This window comes from Hyperoodon ampullatus (genome assembly GCF_949752795.1).
Source record: "Hyperoodon ampullatus genome assembly, chromosome: 3".
Lineage (NCBI taxonomy): Eukaryota > Metazoa > Chordata > Mammalia > Artiodactyla > Ziphiidae > Hyperoodon > Hyperoodon ampullatus.
In genome coordinates this window covers 73,648,743-73,673,406 of record NC_136916.1, presented here as the reverse complement: position 1 = coordinate 73,673,406, position 24,664 = coordinate 73,648,743, and the positions used below count along the sequence as shown (strand labels likewise).

General features: G+C 43.8%; 1 protein-coding gene across 2 annotated transcripts in view; it reads right to left on the bottom strand.

Annotated features, from left to right (window-relative positions):
* ADAMTS17 (ADAM metallopeptidase with thrombospondin type 1 motif 17) overlaps nucleotides 1–24,664 on the bottom strand; it is a gene marked incomplete at both ends in the record, with an annotated part of 347,780 nt that overhangs the window by 251,732 nt on the left and 71,384 nt on the right. For both annotated transcript variants that reach the window (XM_079701384.1, XM_079701385.1), the window contains 3 exons: nucleotides 442–485; nucleotides 7,947–8,104; nucleotides 8,812–8,895. In XM_079701384.1, the coding sequence (XP_079557510.1) occupies nucleotides 442–485; nucleotides 7,947–8,104; nucleotides 8,812–8,895 (286 nt within the window). The remainder of the gene's footprint in view (nucleotides 1–441; nucleotides 486–7,946; nucleotides 8,105–8,811; nucleotides 8,896–24,664) is intronic.

The following is a 24,664-nucleotide window of genomic DNA, read 5'->3' as shown; positions in this document are numbered from 1 at the left end:
AAGCAATGAGCCTGGTGCCGAGGCTGTGGAAGGACACCAGTCCCACAACCCTGCAGTCACACTTCACCTCTTACGACACTTGGTGAAGCTTCTGTCTCATGACGATCGTGTAATTCAGTGAGGTCCCCCTCCTGCACTGGCGATCAAGAGGCTCAGAGACAAATGCAACCCAACTACAGTCACTTCAGGACAGCCTGAGGGCTCCTTCCTTTGGTTGAACTTTTCATATCTTCCTTACTAACCCTTTGTCTAGATGCCTTCTGCCATAAGCAACTACAAAACTTTTTAGGAAAGAAGTAAAGTAAAATCAGAAACCAAATTTACCAAAAAAAGAGGTAACAGAAAAGGCAGGGTTTGTTTGAGGATGGCTCCTTCAGACTGTGTTATCAAGTGTCCACATTATCACAGGGTATAGAGTTATTATTTTAACTCTAAACTTACCAACGGTGTCACAAGGTTCATCTTTGTGTACGCAGAAATCTGTCCTAAAAAAATTTAAAAAAAAGAAATAGTCAGGTGTGTGTAGTACCTCCAAGAATGGGAGAAGAAAATATTGTCAATTAATCTAATTAATCTTGATTACTCGTCTTGCCCATAACAAAGTTATCACTTTAGTTGCCACCTGTTATAATGAAGAATAACTAGCAGCGTTTGCCAAGATTAACCACATTTCCAACTGGTAGGCCCAGTTACCCCGAGTAAGATCCTCCTTTCATAGCTGAAATATTCCATAAATAACACTCAGTTGCTGGAAGGACTCCTTCCAACGCTGAAAGTTTCAGAAGATGTTTACCAAGTCATCTATCAGAGATAATTATTAGTCAATATCATCAAACTGTGATACAGTATCATCAAACATAGTGACCTCCTAAGTTACTCTACTTGGGCAGCAACTGGTTTTAGATGCCGAGATGACCGTGTATCACTTACATGAGAACACACAAAAAAGTCATTTCTAAAACTTATATTCTTTAAAGCTCCCTAGAATCTCCCAGGTGTGTGGCTGTGGACAAATGAAACAGCAAAGATGCTCGAAATCTGATCCAGCCTCGGTTCTGCAAGTACAAGGGCCTCCTGTGAGGTATGAAATGAGGAATCTGGGCCATTCTTTTCCAAAACCGGAGCATTCCCACTATTCCGCCCATGAGTTCCCTAGATGGGAGCTGACCAGAGCGCTGGTTGGGGAGGTATCTTGCCCAGGACTGGGTGAGGACAGCAGTGCCTGGTCCCACGTTCACCTTCTCATGGCGTACCGTGGGGACTGGTAGAAAGCACCCACTCATCTGCAGCTCTCTAAACACATGCCAGTGCAGCTTCAGGTTGAAAAGGTGTGTTCTGAAGGCACCTCTTCTCATTTCACTTTTAAAAAATTCTCTGGGAAGAAAAATGGGTCAGGCTGGCACTAAGCAAAGTTGTCAATGAAAGTGGCAGGTCCTGGATGGGTCACATATCGCCTTTCCTCGTGGGATAATACCTTCCCCTTTCTGACACTCCATCCCCACCTCGGCATTCAGTGTCCTCAATTCCTCTCCTACTCTCTGTCAAAAATCTATTCTCATGGAAGGACCTGATCTGCCATTCACACTGGGGACAATGACAAGAAGGCAATGTAATATCATCAGCTTTTCTTTTTCCTCCACTCCAAACCACAGCACGTTCTGTCCTATTTGCCTCCATAATTAACCCATGTCTAACGCCTCTCAGCACTATGTGAATGTCCATGTGAGTGGAGCAAAACCTGCTTGTTCCCAGCCCTGGCTCTGCTTCAGGCTGGCCTGAAAGTTGTCAAAGACTCTACCCACCCGCTAGACCCACAGAGGCCAGATCTGTAGGTTTAAAAGATTCCACTTGGGGTTCTGATGTACAGAATTTCCTGGTCCAGGCCACTGCCTCAGGCCAAGAAGTCTTGCCAGGCACCCTGGACATCCTGTGAGCCCAGAGGAAAGGGCAGCTGGCATGGGTGTGACAGCTTTGAAGAGGTGGCCCCGAAGCTGGCCAGAGAGACAGCTAGAAAGAGCTGGGCCAATCCCCTAAGCAGCCCACATGGGTTTTGCTGACTGCGTCTCTAATTTTTTCATAATGAACGTATATATTTTGGTAATCAATTTTAAAATAATTTTAACAAAGGAAAAGAGAAGCCTTCAAGACCCTCAGGCTTCTCATAACCCCCTCCAAATCAAGGGAGCCTCCATAGAAATGGAGATGGAATAACCATAGGAAAATGAAGACTCGTGCCTTGATTTTTCTGTCAAAGACAACCTTTCAGAAGACTAATTAACAGGCAGTAGGGGGTGGCAAGGAAGACACAGAGGCAGAGAAGAAAACAAACAAATAAAATTAGGGACATAAATATGTTCACTGGTCTGGTATCTAACTAACCCCAACTCAACATTCTTGATCTGACACCCTTCCTATTGGAATGTTTTGGGCGTGTCTCTCTCTCACACACACACACACACAGAGAGACCAGACTGGCCTGAGACCTCGCTCCAGGATTTCCCAGAGCGAGCAACTAAAAGTGTTGAAAGCATCATCACATTGCCTCACCTGGGCAAAGGGAGAAAGGGCGTGTGGCCATCAGTCCCACAGAAGAGAACTAAACAGACTGAACAGGGCTGCTGAGGGGATTGGGCCCAGCTCCTCCTAGCTGTCTCTCTGGCCAGCTTGGAGGAAGACGGCTGACAGGGCGTTGTGTGTTCTCTCATCCCCCGGCTACCCTGGAGGGAAACGGGTGGTCTCAAGTGATGGACCCTGCAGCGTCACCCACTGCTTCTCCTAAGGAAGTGGGAGGGTGTATGGTGGGCTCACCATATGTGAGCCAAGCTCAATTAGAGGCCTGGCTTGAAAGGGTCGCCAAAATTTGAATCTTCTCTCCCCTGCCTGTTCAAGGTCCTTTCTCAGGAAAGGAAAAGCAAGCCTTCTGCCTGCAGGGTCACCTTCATCTCCAGGTACCCTGGCTCCCACTGCAAACTCATGCCAAACCCACATGTAGGGGCTGCAGGGGTCAACTGGGGAATCAAAAAAAAAACAAAAAAGGGTCCCAATGCAGCTCTCCAGCCTCTCAGTCTCTTCACATTCACATCCTGCTGTTTGTTCCTCAACAGAAGGAAGGATGCGCGGATCTACAGGCCAGAGCAGGCTCCGTGGATGTGTGAACTGTGCCATCACGCAGGCCCCTCACTCAGAAGCCTCCCAACCCCCAACCTGCTTTAACACTGGTCTCAACATCTTGAAATTCTTAAGACTTATTTTTTAACATGGGGTCCCGAGTTTTCATTCTGCACTGGGCACCACAAGTTACATAGCTAGTACTGTGCATAACCTATTGCCTGGCATACAGTTGGGGTTTAATAAATACTGGCTCCTTTACTAAACGACTGGCATACATTTCCAGATCACTTTCAACGTGCCCTGTCAGCTCATCAGTGGCCTTGTCTCTCCCGTGTTTGGAAACCCAGAAAAACTTAACACCACAGGTACCCACCAAGCTCTCACATGAGCAAGGCTAAAGGTTGAGGGAGGACCGTCCCTGGGACTGGGTGGAATTACATGGGAAGGGAAGGTGGAGGGACAGCTGGATGTCCTGGTGGTCGCGCTCTGGGCTGGCCATGCATGTCGCTCCGGGTGTCTCCCAGGAGCATAGACCTGGGTTTGCGGGGTAAAATTCCTGGCTTTCTGGAGGACATGTGGAGCCAAAGGCAAGGCTGTGCCAGGTGTTGAAGTCCCCTGAAGTCCAGTCTGTGCGGGTCCCATATGGCCCCCAAACTCAGTCTACTAAGAGGTCCTTGCTGGCCCTACACACGGCTGCAGCTGCTGGATATGCAGCTCCCGCCTCTCCTTGCTCAGCAGCTTCTGTTGGACGCGATGTCATGCTCACATCTTGGCAACTGGCCATCTGTATGGTTGGTGGGCGTCCAGGAGGATACACTCTCGGGCTCAGCCACAGCCCGGAAGGGAAACAAAAAGAGAAGAAACCCTCACATCAGCCAGTTCCAGGACCTGAGGACGCCGGCCCCTAAACACCATTGGCCTGTGCAGCCTCCAATTAGACCCTCAGTTTGGATTACTCTGGGAGGAAAGGACTGCTTCTCCAGAGCAACAACTGCCTCGCACCCAATTTCCCTGTGAAAACATCAGCCCATTATTATCCCAGCCTAAGGAATTGCAGCTCTCAGCCTCTAATTATTAAACGATGCTTCTCAGCCAACTTGGCTTCCAGCCCCGACTCCATCACTGCCACCCCATCCTCGTGGGAGGTCTTGAGTTTAATGTCTGTGAGGATCCAGAGGACAGACGGCACCAATCAGTTCAGTCCAGCAGCTCCCCACAGAAGTGAGAGGGATCAAGATGGCTCGAAATGGAGAGAGACAACACAGGCTCCTGGGCTGGCCGCAGGTGACAGAGCGGGATGGAGGCCTTCGCATCGGCTCTGCCTGCATCTGAAGAAACCTGGCTTTCCCGGGCCACCGGGCATCTGCCTCCCCGGCCCCCCAACTCAGAAACACCCGCTTGCAATCAGGACCTCCCCCTTCAATGTGCTTAGTTAGAAAAGAACATTTTTAAAGTTTTTTATTGTGGTAAAATACATGTAAAATTTACCATCTTAACCATTTTTAAGTTCATGGTTCTGTAGTGTTGAGTATATTCACATTGTTGTGCAACTAATCTCCAGAACTCTTTTCATCTTGCAAAAGTGAAATTCTATATCCATTAAACAGCTCCCTATTCCCTCCTCCCCACAGCTCCTGGCCACTACCATTTCTGTCTCAATGAATTTAACCTTCTAGGTATGTCATATAAGTGGGATCACAAAGGATTTGTCCTTTTATGACTGGTTTATTTCACTCAGCAAAATGTCCTCCAGGTTCATCCACGTTGTAACTAGTGTTAGAATTTCCTTCCTTCTTAAGGCTGAATAATATTCCATTTGTATGGAAACAACCACATTTTGTTTATTCATTATCCACTGATGGACACTTGGGCTGCTTCCACATTTTAGCTATTATTACTAATGCTACTATGAATATAGGTGTACGAATATTTCTTCAAAATCCTTTTGGATATATACCCAGAAGTGGAGTTGCTGGATCATATGGTTGTTCTATTTTTAATTTTTTGGAGGAATTGCCATACTGTTTTCCACAGTGGCTGTACCATTTTACATTCCTACCAACAGGGTACAAGGGTTCCAATGTTTCCACATCCTCACCAGCACTTATTTTATGTTGAGTTTTTTTAAATAGTAGGCATCCTAATGGGTGTGAGATGTAAAGAACATATTTATGCAAAATATTTCCAGTATGGTAAATAAGCTGTTAGGAGACAGGAAAAAGAGAAAGGAAAAAATAAAGCCTAACGGACAGCATTCTCAGGCTGAGGGTGCCTTCAGTCTCTCTGATGGCGTTTTGTAAAAAGGCTAATCCAGAAGTTTTGTCTACACTAATTTTGGTAACATCTATTGCCTCTGAAAAAAAGCTAGTCGTTCCCAAACCAAGACCCCTTGCAAGTGTTTTCTCTACCCAGACAAGAAAGGAAACGGCAGGAAAGCAAAGAAGCAATACAGGAAAAATTCCCATAGGTTATTATTTTTAACAAAACACCAGAATTTACACATTTTATATAGTATTTACACAAACCACTTTCAAAGTAATAACCTTGGAAGTTTAGCTGCATATTCCAAAGATGATGTTATTTAGAGCTCCTCTCTAGGAAAGGTCTTTAGTCCTCATTTAAATATCATTTGGAATATCACTCACATTAATTTATAGTCACATATAGATATGGTTCCCAAGGACTTCTGCCTGCCCCACAAATCAAATCCACTCTCAAAGGGTGGTAGCTGTAAGACCAATACTGTAGTCCTCAGTGCTTTATGGAAAGCCCCATAGGCTCCAAAAGCTATTTCAAAGTGCCTTGAGCCATGGCAGCCTCTGGCCAGTGAGCGTGGGTGCCAGAGGTGCTGGGAGAGGTGGTACCTAGGGCTTCCCAGCACTCACCAGGGTGGGCAAACACAGATCTAAGGCAAGTACAAGGTCATGCTCACGCCTTGTCCTTGGTTCCTGGTAGACCACCAGCCATATGTTGGCAATCAGAATTATTGAATAGACTTCTCAAATGTTCCATTATACATTTAATCACATCCTGTAGAAGCAGCAAGTGTTCTCATAATGGATCAGTGTGCTGCAGATCACATTTTAACCCTTTAGGGTTGGCAATTGATGAATCATCTACAAGAGTGATTAGGCATCTAGTTGGTGTCTGATGGTGGCAATGTGCATGTTCTGGGTTTTTTTTAAGAGGAGAAGCTTAGGGTGTTACATTGCCTGGTATAGGGTGCCTGAAGCTGGGGTTACAGATCATCCCCAGCTAGCTTCAGGCTGTCATCAGGCCAGGGGCTTGTTGTTTATGGCCCAAGAGATGCAAAATAAGAGCCCTTCTGGACTCAAAACCAAAGTCTTGAACCAGATTTAACTCTTCTTAGAAGGGCAGGCTATCTTTAAGCTAAAGACATGGTAAACTGCTCCCTTTCTCTGAACTCAGAGAAAAAGAAAGCATGTAATTTTGGAAGTAGTTTCCGTAAATTAAAAAAAATCTTAAAATTCAAAGTTGATATATTCATTCAAAAAAATAAAATTTTATATTTTAACCTAATGGATTAAATTATCACAAAACATTTCTGCATATTTTCTAAAAGAGGATTTTGGTGTGAACACATAACACATTTTATTTACATCATTGAAGTAAAACAACCAAGGAAAATCAATTTTTCTAACAGAGATTTGAGACATAGGGAAAAAATGAAATAGCCACATCTATACCTATCATGGGTTGAACTGTGTCCCCAAAAAGATATGTTCAAGTCCTAACCCCACACCCAGTCCCTGTGAATGTAATCATATGGAAAGAGGGTCACTGCAGGTGTAATCAAGTTAAGATGAGGTCACAATGGATTAAGCTGGGCCCCAATCCAATGACTGCTGTCCTTACACGAAGAAGGAAATGTGGGCACAGGGAGAACACCATGTGACGAAGGAGGAGACTGGAGTGATGCATCTACAAGACAAGGGATGCCCAGGACTGCAGCAAGCACCGGAAGTTAGGAAGGAGGAGGAAGGATCCTCCCCTCCTGAGCCTTCAGAGAGACACGGCCCTGCTCACACCTTGATTTCAGGCTCCTGGCCTCCAAAACTGTGAGAAAATAAATTTCTGCTGTTTAAGCCACCCATTTTGTGGTAATTTGTTACTGCAGCCCTAGAAAACTAAAATAACATTGCTGCTATCTGCATAGAAAGCTGCCTTTGGTTTCTATTGTCCACTGCCGGGCCCCTTGGCTTCCCTCTCAGTCAGGAAGAGTAAGTCCAGCTCTGTAGCCTATAAAGAAGCTCAGCTTCTTGCTTCAAATGGAGCCTCTACGTGAATTCCACGGGCATCTCTGCCCGCTGCTGTTGTCCCAAGAGTGCCTATGGATGGGCTGTGCACAGCACACACACGCTTGCATGGACTTCCCTCCACAGGAAAATCGGGGTATTCACTTCTCCCACTTTGGAAGCAGCCTCAAACACAGATGAGCTCTTTCCAGTAAGCATTATATTTGGTGCTGGGAAGAGGTAGTAGATGAATTTTCTTGGAAGTTTTAAGAGTCTTGGGTAACTAGGATTTCAGTAGTTTTATATTAATAATAACAATAGCAATAATAATAGCTAACACTTGTGTCCTTACTTTGGGCCAGGCACTGTGCTAAGTGCTTCCTGTGCTCATTTAATTCTCACACCTTGGAGGTAGGACTATCATTTATCCCCATCTTACTGATGAGGAATCCAAGGTTCAGACATGTGACCCAAAGTCTGATATCCAAGCCTGAATTCCTAGCAAATTGCCATCTGTCCTCTCCAATGGAAAATGCCCTCCCTTTCTCATTTGCAGCTCCAGGCAGAGTCTAGTTTTACCTGGTCACGAATACAGCGGCATCCACGGGGGGCGTATCGTCCTTGCCTCCTGGAACCTGATTGTTGCCGAGGTACCGTGCGCCTCCATATTCCTCATTCTGCCAGTGACAGAAGCTCTCCAGGGACCGCTCACCATGGTGCCCAATGGACAATTTGGCCTAAAAGAAATCAGGGGGACAGTTACAGAAGCAAATGCCCAGGGAAGCCAGAGTTCATGCTCAGACCACAGTGTGGATGTTAAGGTGGAGACAGTTGCTCGCCGGGGCATCATTCAATGTCACCTGCCCACAATGCTGGTAGGAAGATGCAGAGACCCAGAGAGAGGCCATCAGGGGCCTTATCTATAACTTCGAATGAAGACTCTGTCATTAAAGAAAAGCTTTCTTCTTTTTGCCAAACTGAACAGCATACCCAACGTTCTCACGTTCACTGCTTAACTCTGAAGGTAACACTTTCATAAGGAAATGCACTCAATCAAAAGACCAGAAAATGATGTTACAGGGCACCCAAATTTAGCCTGAAGCTCAGGTATAGCTCCAGAAGAGTAGCCATGATTCCAAAGACCTCACCATCAACTTTGCACCCATGAAACACACGGGAGTGAAGGAGGGAGGCACACAGGCACACTGCTCAGGGTTCCCCTGAGATTCTGAGCAGATTAACTGCACACCAAGCCTCCAGTAACAGTACCTGTCCTCCTCGCACTAGGCATCCCTGGTCCCTGGCCCAGGGCACAGTGTTGCCATCTGCAAAGCCAGGGAAGGAGGATAAAATACAACACTTGGACGACTCCTCAGCACTCAACAGCAACTAGGAAGCCTGGAGACCAGTTACATTTTCCGTTACTGTGCCGATGGGGACTTACAGGACGCTGTCGTAGCAGGACAAGCTTGGTAACTTGAATGTTAACTTTAATTCCAAGGCTCTGGTGCTGAAACATATTGAATACCTGTCAAGAGAGAAAAAAAGAAATAGATAGGGATATAAATACAAAAATAAAAAAAACAACAACAGCGGTATCCTGGATGGGATCCTGGAACAAAGAAAAGATAGTAGGTGAAAACTAAGGACATCTGCACAAACTATGGACTTGAGTTAATAATAATGTAACAATATTGGTCCATTAGTTATAACAAACATACCATACTAATGTAAAATGTCAATAATAGGGGAAATTGTGTACGGGAACTCTCTGTACTACCTGTTCAATTTTCCTATAAATCTAAAACACAAAATATAAATGAATAAAATATAAATGTATTTATTTATAAAATGAAATATAAATTCTATTCATTAAAAATTATATTAAAAAATTTTTTAAACTGTTCTTACAGTACAAAAAAAATCTAAAGAAGAGTAATTATATGAAATTCAAATTTCAATGTTCAAAATAAAGTCTTATTGGAACAAAAAAATACATATATGTGAGATATATAACCCAGATTTTATTTAAAAGGCCTTCTGAGTCCAAAAAACTCCCATAAATATAAATTCCTCAAGAGAAACAAGTATGACAGAAAACTCTGGAATCACACACACGTGTGCATACAAACATATACATGCAAAGATAAACTGGAAATCAGTTGGTTGAAAAAAATGTATAGGACAGGTGATTTTGAAAAAAAGAAATGGATGTCTGCTGATTCTGGTGTTTCCTGCAGGAAGGTGAAGGGGATCTTTATGAAAGGATGGGGGAGGTCCATGCCTGTGGCCATCTGCCACGTATCAACTTGTATCTTCTCTAACCCTCATCACAATCCATCAAGGTTGGTGTCTCCACCAACCTCGACTCAGTGACATAAAGCCACCAGCTCAAGACCCACTGCCAGTCAACTATGACTACAATCCAAATCCAGATTGTCCAGCCAAAAAGGCCATATTCCTTTTTTCCCTGAATTCCTCATTCTAACCAAAGTTTGTCAGTGAGATAAAGTTATAGTAACAGAAAAGGATATGCCCCTCTCAGTTTTGCACCTCTTGTTGGTAGAACTTAATTATAAGGATCTCAACATCAAGAAATCAAAGGATTCAAGGAGAAGAGAGATAGGAAAACTCAAGTAAGGCAAAGGAATGAAAGTTGACATAGACAGAAGAGAACCATCGGATTTGAGGACCCCCAGATCATTATGATCCTCCTGAGTTCCTTCTCAGGAGAGAGCAGGATGCAGGGAGGTACAATGGAGTAGGTGATGAGGGTAGTAGTGTAAGATATAGAGGGAAGAGATAAGAATCTTTTAAATATTCCCTTTTCTTTTTAAATTGGGAAAATACTTTTGTTTCATTATGCCCTTTTCTTCAGTGTTATTGATATATAATTGATATACAACATTGTATTAGGTTCAGGTATACAACATGATGATTATATATATAATACTATATATCATAGTATATATAATATATACATATCTCAAAATGATTACCACAGTAAGTTTAGTTAACATCCATCACCTCACATAGTTACAATTGTTTTTCTTGTGAAATAACTGTTAAGACCTACTCTCTTAGCAACTTTCAAATATACCATACAGTACTGTTATCTATAGTCACCATGCTGTATCTTACATCTCCAGAACTTATATATCTTACAAATAAAAGCTTGTACCTTTTGACCACCTCTACCCATACCCCTACCCCCCACCTCTGGGAACCACCAATCTGTTTTCTGTATCTATGAGTTCAGGTTTTTTAGATCCCACATATAAGTGAAATCATACAGTGTCTGTGTTTCTCTAACTTATTTCACTTGGTTTTGAGTATTTTTTTTTCCTGACAGACATAATCCAGAGGGAGAATTTTCTAGCAGGGGCATTAAAATTTTCTCTCCAGTACATCAGCAGCAACATAAAGCAATGACCACAGCCAACAGCGTGGCCACAGTTAATTCAGGCCATGTGAAGCTGGACACGGCGTCGGGCACACAAGCGGCAGAAGCCAGGCACGCACAGTGCTTGAGCATCTGTGTGACAAAGGAATTAGCTGTGTCAGTGCTTGGATTTTTCTCTTTGAAAACTATTATTAAAGCAAAACAGAATCTTTGTGTAATTTAATATTCTTTCCCACAAGGAAAAATAAAACATATTCAGTTCTTCTGTTCTCACTACCCCCTCCCAAAACTTTTTCTTTCCTCAAGAACAAAATTGCAGTCATTTTTTTTTATACTAGACCATCTGTAGGCCAATTCTGAAGTCATGCCTTAACTACCTATCCCTAAACCTGGGTGAAGAAGGGAAAAGCACATAACTTTTTCCTTTTTTCTGAGAACCACCCAACAGCTGTAAATCAAATTTTTCCAGAAATATTCAGCCTTAGGATTGGGCCCAAACTGGAAAACCTCAATTCAAAACATGAAAACTAGAAAGAATGAAAACTTGAAATTATGAGGGAGAAAATTCAAGTCACACAGGGTTTCAAGGTGCAATTTAAACACTGCCTGTAACAGCAACGGCAGCCAAAGACATTAAAGAATATTGTGGGTTTAAAGCAATAACACAGGAAAGCAATTCTCAGTGATGTTCTGACACGCCCCCTGAAAGCAGCATAAAGAACAGAGCCTGAACGGAATGATGCAAGTTTCAGGAAGGACAAAGCTAAAGGAACAAACTCCCCCATCAGAATCGCCGGTTTTTTCCCTCTCCGGCTGAGGACAGTTCTGCACATCCCATGTACCGTGACCCCAAAAGGCTCAGGTACTTTTCTTGGAGCAAATACACAAAAAATATGTGAGCTGGAGGGGGAGAAAAGCTTCATGCTGTAGAGCCTGGGAAGGAGGGCGAGATGGGGAACTGTTGTTTAATGAGTGTAGAGTTTCGTCTTGCCACATGACAAAGTTCTAAGGTTTGATTGCACAACAATGTGAATATAATTAATGATACTGAACTGTACACTTAAAAATGACTAAGATGGTAAATCCTGTTATGTGTATTTTACCAAATTAAAACTTTTTCATTAATTAATTTAAGACAAGAAGTTTCATGCTCTGAACAACATTCTCTAGTTAGCCTGCAGGAAGGTACCCCCTTGGTGTGTAACTGGGATGCCCACGTTCAGGAGAGCAGGCGGGAGCGACCACAGCTAACGCACCTTGTCACCTGAGCAGACCACACTCCCACAAAGCCCAGCAGAGCGCAGGGCCAGGCAGACGCACAGGATCTCCCTCAAGGCCCAGTGCCAAGCCAGGCGAGCCGGGCAAGCCAGACGAGAATCCGACGACAGCCACAGAACACAAAGCAGTAGGCCTCAAAGACATGTAAGGAAGTCTCCCTGTCCTCCTCTCCCATGGAAATTCACACTCAGGAGAGTCTTGGAGGCAGCGGCCCCATGATGTTTAGGGAGACACCTGGATGGGCAGGGAACAGCACAACCAATTGTCTGGAAAGTCTGTCTCCTGCATCCAGCTCTGGCTGCATCCTGGCAAGTGTTCAGAGCCCCAGCTTTATTTGTCACATTTCCTTGGCAGCCTGGGGGCCGAGTGGGTGGATTCACTGCCAGCAGCACACTGCAGGGCTCCCCTGGCTGGGCGACATGGGGACACAGTCAGGGAGGGGTAGACAGGGACAGGTGATGGGGGCACGTGGAGAGGAGCTGTTCGCAATGCCAGGTGGGGTTTTCACATAAGCACCACCTACCTGGTGACTTAGGGCCTCTCCAGGGACAGACGGGAAGTGGAGGTGATTCCCTCACATCGCAGGCCGCACCCATCCAGCCCGAACCCTGGAGGGGGCTATATTCTCTAGCAGTCCCTCTGAACGGGGTCCCTGAAGCAGCAGCACCAACATGGCCTGAGCACATTTTGGAAACGCATTCTGGAGCCCACCCCAGACCCCATGAATCAGAACCCGGTGGAGGCGGGGTGGGCCCAGCCATCTGCATTCCACAAGCCCCCCAGCGGCTTCCCATCATGGCCACTGGGGTGTGGGAACCGGTGAGGTGAGCGCTCTAGCACTGCTGCTAGTTTCTCTGCTCACCAGAGAGAGGCTTGTTGTCTGTTTCACATGGTAATTGAGTCAAATTGATGTCATTTTTCCTCCAAACAGAACTTGTCTGGAGCGGCTCAGGTTTTCATTCCACTCTGTGGTTGTTAAGGAAGCTAAAAACAACCAAAGCTCTTTCAAGTGGCCCCATTTTCCAATCTGGCTGCCCAAACCCAGGGCTTCTAGTGTCAGCACCACCTGTTTCCATCTGCAATTTGTTCTTTAAAATATTCCTGCTTCTGTGTCACCACCACCCCCAACCAAAGGAAAATCAAGTCACGTACATAAAAAGGCACTACCGCATATTTGGAAAATCAACCAAAGCCCACTCAGGGCACCCACTGCGGTTTGCTGACAGCTCAGAGACACAGGTCTGGCCGAAGTTTCTCCCTCCACACATTCCTGCACAGGTGAGTGGATTGCTGGGACACATAGCCCAGTGGGACTCTATACCCCTCTGAGCCAGGTGGAGGGATCTTTTCAAACACAAATCAGTGTATACCACTCTTCTACTTGACCCCTGCACAGCTTCCCCGTCGCACATGCAGTGAAGCCGGCTCTCCATGCCCTGAGCCCTGAGGGGGCGGCCAGAGCACCTCTCACTGTGCCCCACCCTCCCCATCACCCACCAGGAATCACCTCTCCCTGTGCCTCCCAAATGCCAGACTGACTCCCACTGGCTGGCTCCTTATGTCAGTGTAATGCCTTCCCTTCTAAGTGGAGGGTCACTCATCACAGAGGTGTCCCTGACTGCCCCAGTCACTTGCTATCACCTGGATCTTTGCACAGTAGTTTATAAAATTTGCACACAAATCCCTGATTTGTGTGTTGAGTACTGTCTGTTGGTGCCACCACATGAGCTCCATGAGGATGGGACCTGTTGTGGTCCCTACTCGATCCCCAGTCCCTAGGAAGTCCCCAGAGCACACTAGGTACCCAATAAATATAACTGAATGGAATTAGTGAGTGCATCTCATTTTTTTTATGGTGGTTAAAAACGTATAACATAAAATTTACCATCTTAGCCATTTTTAAGTATACAGTTCAGTAGTGTTCAATACATTCTCATTATTGTGCTACCATCACCACCATCCACCTTCAGAGCTTTTTTATGCTCCCAAACTGGACCTCTGCACCCATTAACCAAAAGCTTCTCATTCCCCTCTCCCCTCAGCCCCCGGCAACCACCACTACACTTTCCGTCTCTATGAATTTGACTACTCCAGGCACTTCATTTGAGTGTAATTATACAGTATTTGTACAGTATTTATAATTTTGTGACTGGCTTATTTCCTTAACATGATGTCCTCAGGGTTCATCTATGTCATAGCATGCATCAGTTTCTTCCATTTTTAAAGTTGAATAATATTCTATTGTGTATATATGTACGCATATATATTTTTGTTTATCCTTCAATGGACATTTGGGTTGCTTCCTCCTTTTGTGAATTATTTGTGAATAATCCTGCCATGAACAAATATCTCTTGGAGACTGCTTTCAATTCATTTTGTGTATATACCCCAAAGTGGAACCATAGAATCATATGTCATGTGAGTGAACCTCTTTTATGCTTTGGCCTGTGTAGTGTCTGGACACTTTGCTGGGATTTTAAAAATTTCTTTTTCTCTTTTGGCTAACGATGACGCTGTTTTCATTGGGGAAAGTTCTTCACTGGGTGAGCTCTGGAGAAAGGAAGGAACCCTCTTTCCACTGTAGAAACCAAAGCAGGCGGAAACTCACTCTGCCTGCCACAGAAGCCCTGGAGGGGCACTGATAGTGGAGAGATGGTCCCAGGACACAACAGTGGCAGGAGGACTGCAGCCCATACTCCTGGCCGGAACTCAGCCTTGCTCTCTCCTGCTGCCTGGCCCCTCTCCCGAGTCTCCTGCCCCTTACCCTCCCCCCAGTTCTGAGGCTGGTGACCCAGCCTTCTTTTTGATTCTGGGCTCCTCCGTATACGGCTCCAAAAACATGTTTCCTCTTCTGCTTCAGTTAGCCCAGATCTAGTTTCTTCTGCTTATAATCAAAACCCCTGACTGATAACAAGAACCAAGCTCACTGCTCTGTGATTTACAAAGCTCCTTTATTCCCTGTTTTAAAACAGGACCACTCTGCATGATGCTGGTAGGGGAACCACTGACCGAAACCGCCCACCCTAGCCAGGCACCACAGTAACCATCTGCATGAGTTGTTTTACGACAGAAAGTCCTGGTAAGGAACATGGAACTAATAAGCCACCACCAACCTGAAGAATTCGGGAAAGGTCAAAAGGAGACACCAGTCCGTATGTCCTACCAACCTCCCAGAATCCTCCTCGCTGGAATCCATCTTGGCTGAGCGATGCGCGCACCACCAAGAAGGACCCTGAGTCAGAATGATTGGCCAGAGACCACCCGAAAACTAATCCCATCACCCTAAAACCCGAGATTGCGAGCCATGTGGCAGAGCAGTCCTCCTGGGTTTCCTTACCCTCCTGCTCTCCACCCGGGTGCCCCTTCCCAATAAAGTCTCTTGCTTTGTCAGCACACATGTCTCCTTGGTCAATTCATTTCCCAGTGTTAGACAAGAGCCCGCTCTTGGGCCCTAGAAGGGATCCCCCCTTCCTGCAACAATGCCAGGGTTGTTTTAGTACCGCTTCCATGCTTCACAAGTCCTCAAAAATGAGCAAAGTGACTCTGCTCTCACAGCAGCCACTTCTTCTGTTGCTCTGAAGACTGATTCAACAGGGCTCAGAGGTGAAGTCTGAGCAGCCAAGCATGCTCTCAGAACAGTTCTTTCCCACCACACTTGTTTTATCAGCTCCATCTTGATACCTCCTCCTTGAAGGACAAGATGTGAGAGGGGCTGAAGGGGACCACTCATAGCACAGTGGGCTGTGTGGGAGGTGTAAATATGTAATTGCATTTATGTAGAAACACTTTGTACCAGAGTTTAGGACACCACATCTGTGTGACATGCTTAGAATACAAAAGGCTTTTCAGAAGTAAATTAATTGAGGAATTAAAAAAGGAAAGCCAGTGTTTACACAACTGCAGCGCTAAATCTTTTGCAAAGGATGTTAGAAAATGGCATTAGTCGCTCATTTATGAGTTCACAGATGCCACAAAAATTTCTTGATCACCTGCACATGTACAAGGCACTGGGGAAGTAATGGCAAATGTGTACACACAGTCCTACCTTGATGAGCTTATAGATGGGGCAAAGACAGTAAGCAGGGTGGGTTTTTAAAAATTCTGTTAAATATGCATAATATGAAATTTACATTTTTAAGTGTATGGTTTAGTGGCATTAAGTACACTCAGATTGTTGTGGAACAATCACTACTATCCATCTACAGAACTTTTTCATTTTCCCCAATTGAAACTCGGCAGCTATTAAACACTAACTCTCCATTCCCCATCCTGCTCTAGCCCCTGGCAACCACCATTCTACTTTCTGTCTCTATGAATTTGACTACTCCAGGCACTTCATTTGAGTGTAATTATACAGTATTTGTACAGTATTTATAATTTTGTGACTGGCTTATTTCATTTAACATAGTGCTCCCAAGGTTCATCCTTGTAGCATGTGTCAGAATTTCCTTCCTTTTTTAAGGCGGAATGATAGTTAATTGAGTGTATATACCACATTTTGTCTACCCATTCACCCTTCAGTGAACACTGAGTTGCTTCCTCCTTTTGACTATTGTGAATAATGCTGCTATGAACATGGGTGTACAAGTTTCTGTTCATGACCCTGCTTTCACTTCTTTGGGGTATATACTCAGAAGTGGATCATATTAAAATTCTATTTTTTTTAAGAACCATCATACTGTTTTCCAAAGGAGCTGCACCATTTTATGGTCCCAAGAACAGTACACAAGGGTGCCCATTTCTCCATATCCTTGTCAACACCTGTTATTTTACAATTTTTTTAGTAACAGCATTTTAATGAGAGTGACATAATATCTCATTGTGGCTTTGATTTGCATTTCCCTAATGATTAGTGACCCTGAATATCTTTTCATATGATTACTGGCCATTTGCGTATCTTCTTTGGAGAAATCTCTATTCGAGTCCTTTGCCCATTTTAGGTTGTTTAGTTTTGTTGTTGTTGAATTGTAGGTGTTCTCTATATATTCTGGATATTATCAGATATGTAATTTGCAAGTATTTTCTCCCATTTTTTGAGTTGCCTTTTTACTCTGTTTATAGTGTCCTTTGATGCATAAGTTTTAAAATTTGGTGAAGACCAATTTGTCTACTTTTTCTTCTGTTGCCTGTGCCTTTGGTGTAATATCCAAGAAATTATTGCCAAATCCAATGTCAGGAAGTTTTCCCCTATGTTTTCTTCTAGGATTTTTATAGTTTTAGCTCTTACATTCAGGTCTTTAACCCATTTTGAATTAATTTTTGTATACGATGTTAGGTAAGGGTCCAACTTCATTCTTTTGCATGTACATATCCAGTCTTCCCATCACCATTTGTTCAAAAGACTGTCACTTCCCCGTTGAATGGTCTTTGTAGTCTTGTTGAAAAGCATTTGACCACATATGTCAGAGTATATTTCTGGGCTCTCTATTTGATTCCACTGGTCTATATGTTTGTCTTTATGCCAGTATCACAGTGTTTTGATTACTATACCTTTGTAGTAAATTTTGAAATCAGGAAATGTGAGTCTTCCAACTTTTTCTTTTCCAAGATTGTTTTGGCTATTCAGGGTCTCTCGAAATTCCATGCAAATTTTAGAATGAATTTCTCAATTTCTGCAAGGAAAAATGTTGTTAGGATTTTGCTAGTGACTGCATGAATCTGTACATTGCTTTGGGCAGTACTGACATCTTAATTATAAGACTTCTAATCCATGAATATCAGTGTCTTTCCATTTATTTATGTCTTCTTTTTTTCCATCAGTGTTTTGTAGTTTTTAGTGTACAAGTTTTTCACTTTTTTTTTTTTTTTTTTTTGCAGTACACGGGCCTCTCACTGTTGTGGCCTCTCCCGTTGCAGAGCACAGGCTCCGGATGCGCAGGCTCAGCGGCCATGGCTCACGGGCCCAGCCGCTCCGCGGCATGTGGGATCCTCCCAGACCGGGGCAAGAATCCGTGTCCCCTGCATCGGCAGGCGGACTCTCAACCACTGCGCCACCAGGGAAGCCCTTCACTTTTTTGATTAATTCCTAAGTATTTTATTCTTTTTGACACTATTGTAAATGGAATGGTTTTCTTAATTTCCTTTTCAGATTGTTAATTATTAGTTACAGAAATGCAACTGATTTGTGTATACTGGTTTTACACCCTGCTAATTTGCTGAATTATTTTATTAGTTCTAATTTTTGTGTGTAGGATTTCATGATTTTCTACATGGCTCATGCTATCTGTAAACATAGATAATTTTACTTCTTCCTTTCCTAATTGGATGCCTATTATTTCTTTTTCTTGATTAATTGCTCTGGCTAGGACTTCCAGTACTATGTTGGATAGAAGTAGTGAAAGTAAGCATCCTTGTATTGTTCCTGATCTTAGAGGAGAAGTTTTCAATCTGTCACCATTGAGTATTACATTCACTATGGGTTTTTCACATATGGCTTTTATGATGTTGAGGTAGCTTCCTTCTATTCCTAGTTTGTTGAGTGTTTTTTATCATGAAAGACAGATGAATTTTATCAAATGCTTTTTCTTCATCACTTGAGACGATTATGTGATTTTTAGCTTCCTTCTGTTAACGTGGTGTATTACACTGCTTGATTTTTTTTTTTGCGGTACGTGGGCCTCTCACTGCTGTGGCCTCTCCCGTTGCGGAGCACAGGCTCCAGACGCACAGGCCCAGCGGCCATGGCTCACGGGCCCAGCCACTCTGCAGCACGTGGGATCTTCCCGGACCGGGGCACGAACCGGTGTCCCCCGCATTGGCAGGCAGACTCTCAACCACTGCGCCACCAGGGAGGCCCCTACACTGCTTGATTTTTGTATGTTGAACCATCCTTGCATTCTAGAAATAAATCCCAGTTTGTCATGGTGCACAATATGATTCTGGTTTGCTAGTATTTTGTTGAGAATTTTTGTAATAATGTTCAAAAGGGAAATTGTTTTCTTATTCATAAGGAACTACAGTTTTCTTTTCTTGTAGTGTCTTTATCCAGCTTTGGTATAAGGGCAATGGTATAACGTATAAGGGTATAAGGCAATAGAAAAGAGTTAGAAAGCATTTTCTCCTCTTCAGTTTTTTGGAAGAGTTTGAGGAGGATTGATTAATTAGTTCTCCTTTAAATGTACGGTATAATTCACCAGTTAAGCTGTCAGGTTCAGGGCTTTCCAGGAGATTTCTGATTACTGATTCAATCTCCTTACTAGTTATAGGTCTATTCAGATTTTCTAGATCTTTATGATTAAGTCTTGGTAAGCTCTGTGTTTCTATAGGTATTTGTCCAGTTCATCTAGGTTATCCGATCTGTGGGCATACAATGGTTCATAGTATTTTTTTTGAATTTTATTTATTTTTTTATACAGCAGGTCCTTATTAGTCATCAATTTTATACGCATCAGTGTATACATGTCAATCCCAATTGCCCAATTCATATAGTATTCTTTTATAATCCTTTTTGCTTCTATAGAATTGGTAGTCATACCCCCACTTTCATTTCTGATTTTAGTAATTCAAGTTTTTTAAAATAATTCAGTCTAGCTAAAAATTTATCAATTTTGTTAATTTTTTTGAAAAATCAATTCTTGGTTTTGTTGATTTTCTCTATTGTTTTTCTATTCTTTATTTTATTTATTTCTGCTCTAATCTTTATTATTTCCTTCCTTCTGCTAGCTTTGAGTTTAGTTTGCTCTTCTAGCTCTTTAAGGTGTGAAGTTAGGTTATTGATTTGAGATCCTTCTTTTAATGTAAGCATTTTACAGCTATACATTTCCTTCTGAGCACTGCTTTTACTGTGTTCCATAAGTTTCGGTATGTTGTGTTTTCATTTTAATTCAGCTTTATGCATTTTCTCATTTCCCCTGTGATTTCTCCCTTGACCCACTGGTTGTCTAAGTGTGTGTTGTTTAATTTCCACGTATTTGTGAATTCTCCAGTTTTCCTTCTGTTACTGATTTCTAACTTAATCCCATTGTGGTTGGAGAAGATACTTCGTATGATATCTTTTAAATCTGATGAAACTTAATCTGTGAGCTAATATACAGTATATCCTGGAGCATGCCCCATGTGCATTTGAAAAAAAGAGTAATATCCTGCTGTTACTGGGTAGAGTGTTCTGTATATCTTGTCAGAGCTAGTTGGCTTATTGTGTTGCTCAAGTCCTTTATATCCTTACTAATCTTCTGTCTAGTTTTCCTATCCACTACTGAGAGTGGGGGGGGGGCGGGGGTGAAGTCTCTAATTATTATTATAGAAAACTGCGTACTTCTCACTATAATTCTACAAATTTTTGCTTCACATATTTTAATGATTTGTTATTAGGTACATAAATACTTGTAACTGTTATATCTTCTTCCTGTATTGAAGCTTTTATTAATATACAGTATCCTTCTTTGTCTCTTGTAGCTTTTTTTTGACTAAAGTCTATCTTGTATCATATTAGTATAACCACTCATGATCTCTTATGGTTACTATCTGCATGGAATATCTTTTTCCATTCTTTTACTTTCAATTTATTTGTGTCTTTTGATATAAAGTGAGCCTCTTGTACACACTGGAGCATTTTTTTATATTCCTTCTGCCAATCTGTCTTTTGACTGGAGAGTTTAATCCATACATTTAAGATAATTACTGACAAGGAGGGACTTACCTATGCATTTTGCTGTTTGTTTTCTATATGTTTTATAGCTTTTTTTTGGTCCCTCATTTCCTACATTACTGATTTTTTTGCATGCTGAATTTTTTATGGTGAAACTTTTTAATTCCCTTCTCATTTCCTTTTATGTATATTTTATAGCTATTTTCTTTGTGGTTACTATGAGCATTACATTTAACATCCTAAGTTATAGCACTCTGATTTTATACCAGCTTAAATTCAATAGCATACAAAAACTCCATAGCAAGATGATTTTTAAAAAGGAAATAAATGTGGAATTATAAATCAAGATAAGAACCACCAAGTAAAAACCAGACTGCTATGATAAAGAAAACAGGTAGCCTTCTCAGAGGAGTCATCAAGAAGGGCCCCTCTAAGGGGACATTTACACAGAGACCTAAAAGACAGACGAGCTAGCCATGTATGAAGCAGGGTGAAGAACATTCCTGACAAAGAGTTACCACAAGTCAGAGAGGAGCTGGGGCCCCTGAGAAATGGTGGCCCACATGGCAGAGTCTGTGCTAACGTAGAGAAAGGAATGAAGCCCAGGAGAAGCAGGCGGACCCCAGCCACACGGCCTGGGAGTGCAGAAGGGGAAGGATTTCCATATCCACCATGATGAAAGCCACAGAGAGTCTCAGAACTGCCTAGTGACAAGGTCCTAATCCTGTTGGAAGAATATCTTGCTGGCCATTCTGCAGCAAGGATTCAAGGGTGGAGAAAATGGAAGTGAGGAGCCCAGCAAGAAAACTCCTGCAGTTGTCGAAGTAAAAAATAATGGCAGTCAGTCCAGGGTGGAGATGGAGAGAAAAGGCAGATTTGAGATATGCTCATCACCTTGACAAGGTGGTACAGGGGTCCCTCAGCCCAGGCCTGAGTCCTCACCCTGCTAAGTACTCACTGGGTCTGCACCCTGTACTCCCCACAAGCCTCTCTTTCCTTCACTGTAAAATGAGAATGATGAAATCCACCAGGTATGAGAAGGAAGTGACATGAAATCAAGAAGCTTCCATCTGGACTGGTCAGTGCATCACAAACACACTTCCTTCCTTCCTCTCAAACATGGGCCATTGGGCTACTGATTGACAGAGATCTAATACACCACAACTATAAGATGCTATGAAAACTGTGAGCACTTGACACCAAATTCTCCCAGCTGTGGATGTGCTATGACACACACAGGTCCCGCAAGCCCCCTGGCCTGCCTTGGGGACAGGGACTTGTCTGTGTTTAGCTCCTGGGGTCAGAGTGGCTCATAAGAGTTGAGTCGGTCCCCTGCCCACAGAGACCCAAGTGGGAGGGCAGGGAGGGGTGGGCGCCTGGACACTGGCACCAGATGATGCTGGAGAGAAACTGGTTGGAATAAAGGTGGCAACCAGTCCAGCAGATTTCCTTCCAAATCCAGAGGAGCTAAGGAGACAGAGCTGTCTCAGTCCTACACAGCCACAGAAAACACTGTCCGACAGGAAAGAGAGGGGTTGGCTGGCCTCACCTTCCTGCTGGCTGCACCCGGGGGCCCTGTCTAATGACAGGGCTCCTTGGCCCAGCCACAATCCTTTCCCATCCTCCTGGCTTAAAGATGATCTTACTAACAGAAATCCCTTTTCTGAAACAGCCACAGGGAGGATAGAATTCTTCGGATTTTCTACACTAGAGTTTGAGAAATTGAAGGACGGTGGTGATGGTGGAGGGTGGCCTTGTTTAAAGTAAGGTGCATTGTCTGAATGTAACTTGTTTTTTTTTTTTTTTCCCGGTACGTGGGCCTCTCACTTTTTTTTTTTTTTTTTTTTTTTTGCGGTACGCAGGCCTCTCACTGTTGCGGCCTCTCCCATTGCGGAGCACAGGCTCTGGACGCGCAGGCCCAGTGGCCATGGCTCACGGGCCCAGCCGCTTCGCGGCATGTGGGATCCTCCTGGACCGGGGCACGAACCTGTGTCCCCTGCATCAGCCGGCGGACTCTCAACCATTGCGCCACCAGGGAAGCCCTGTAACTTGTTTTTAAATATGCCGAAGAGCGACCCACAGCTAGAGCAACAGAAACAGGTTGCCAGTGGTGAGAGTCTGTGAGTGGATCGGACACTCTGCTTTCATTTGCTTTCTGGCCTCATCAGACTGGCCAAGAAACTCCAAGGGCAGATGACTGAAGGGCTAAGTGTCAGTGTACAAATGCCACATGCCCTTCACCAAAGTGCCACTGCTCTTATTAGGTGGGCCTCGTTAAGAAACAAGTAAATCCCAAATTAATGTGATTGCCCCCAGATTTGCCCTCAGCAGCAGGATCTGGAGCCTCCAACATCATAGTACCAGCAGCTGAAGAGGACTGAAGAGGGTCAAATTAAAGCCAAGCATCACCACCACTCAGCCCCTGTATTTCAGTCCTTACAGCCCATGGCTCGTGGGGAGAACAATGTTCCCACATACAACCCCTCTCCCAGCCTGTGATAAAATAGCTGCCCTTGTCCGGATGATAAAATTATGAAAGCAAACGTCAAACTAGGAGCTTTGCCTTATTATTACTTTAGTTGTTGTAATGAATGTTTATTCCTTGGACTTGTGCCCTGGACAAAAAATATAAATGAGATAAAATTATCTACAGGTGAAACAGTCTGGTGCCAAGCCAGGCCCCAGCAGCCCACTCCTGGGCTTCCTCTGGGCAACTGCAGCACTGCAACCCATCATTAATCAGCCACCAGGGAGACCTGGGCTTGTGCAAATGTGGAACTCAGATATATTTCTCAGAAATCAGGGACAAGAACCATTAAAAGTTAACAGAAGCAATTCCACTTCTGGGTCCATACCCAAAAGAAGTGAAAGCAGGGACTGAGATAGACTGTACACCACGGTCACAGCAGCATTGTGCACAGAGCCTCAGGAGGAGGCAACCCGAATGTTCATCCATGGATGAAGAGACAAACAAAATGCGGTCTGTCCACACAATGGAGTATTATGCAGCCAAAAAGGAAGGAGATTCTGACACCTGCTAAAACATGGACCAACCTGGAGGACATCATGCTGAGTGAAATAATCCAGTCACAAAAGAACAAATACTGTGTGACTCCACTTATATAAAGTCCCTAGAGTTGTCAAATTCATAGAGACAGAAAGTAGAAGGGTGGTTGTCAGGGGCTGGGCAAGGGGAGAATGGGCTGTTAGTGTTTAATGTGTACAGAGTTTCAGTTCTGCAAAACAAAAAGAATTCTGGGGATGAATGGTGATGATGGCTGTACAACAATGTGAATGAACCTAAATGTCACAGAACTGTAGACTTAAAGGTGGGTGAGAGAGAAAATTTTATGGTATGTATTTTTTAAGCACAAGTTTAAAAAATCTGAAGAAAGAAAGAGAAAGTAAGGAAGGAAAGAAGGGAGAGGAAGGAAGGAAGGAAGGAAGGAAGGGAGGGAGGAGAGGAAGGAAGGGAGGGAGGGAGGGAAGGAGGGGGAAAAGAAGGAGGGAGGGAAGAAGGAAAGAAGTTAATGGAACCCCCAGAGTAGATGACTTTGAAAGGGAGGGTGACCAGGTGCCTCATGTTGTACCCACGTCTTGAAAACAGATAAGTGCTGGATCAGTCCCGCAGGGGGTCCACATCTCCGTTTGCTTTGCAGAAGAGCCCATCCTATGGGGAGGTCTGCGGGTCCAAACAGTAACTCACCTTAAAGACTCTAATCTCCATGCACCACCAAAGCAGCCTCAGCTTTAGAGCACGGCCTGTCTGAGGGCATGTGGACCAGACACGGAATTTCCTGCAAATTGATACGTGTCCCGAAAGCAAGCATTGGCAAGTCACCCTGACAGAGGTCAAGTTACCAGAGTCTTGTCTTCACAGGGGCCAGGACTGCCATGAGGCTCGCCACCCCCATTAGCCCAGGGTGGGGTTCACGACCATATATTTCCCTGTGGCCAGTTATAGACAGGCTTGGCCTGATGGTCACAGCCCCACCAGTGACTTCCTGTGTGACCTTGGCGATGTCTCTA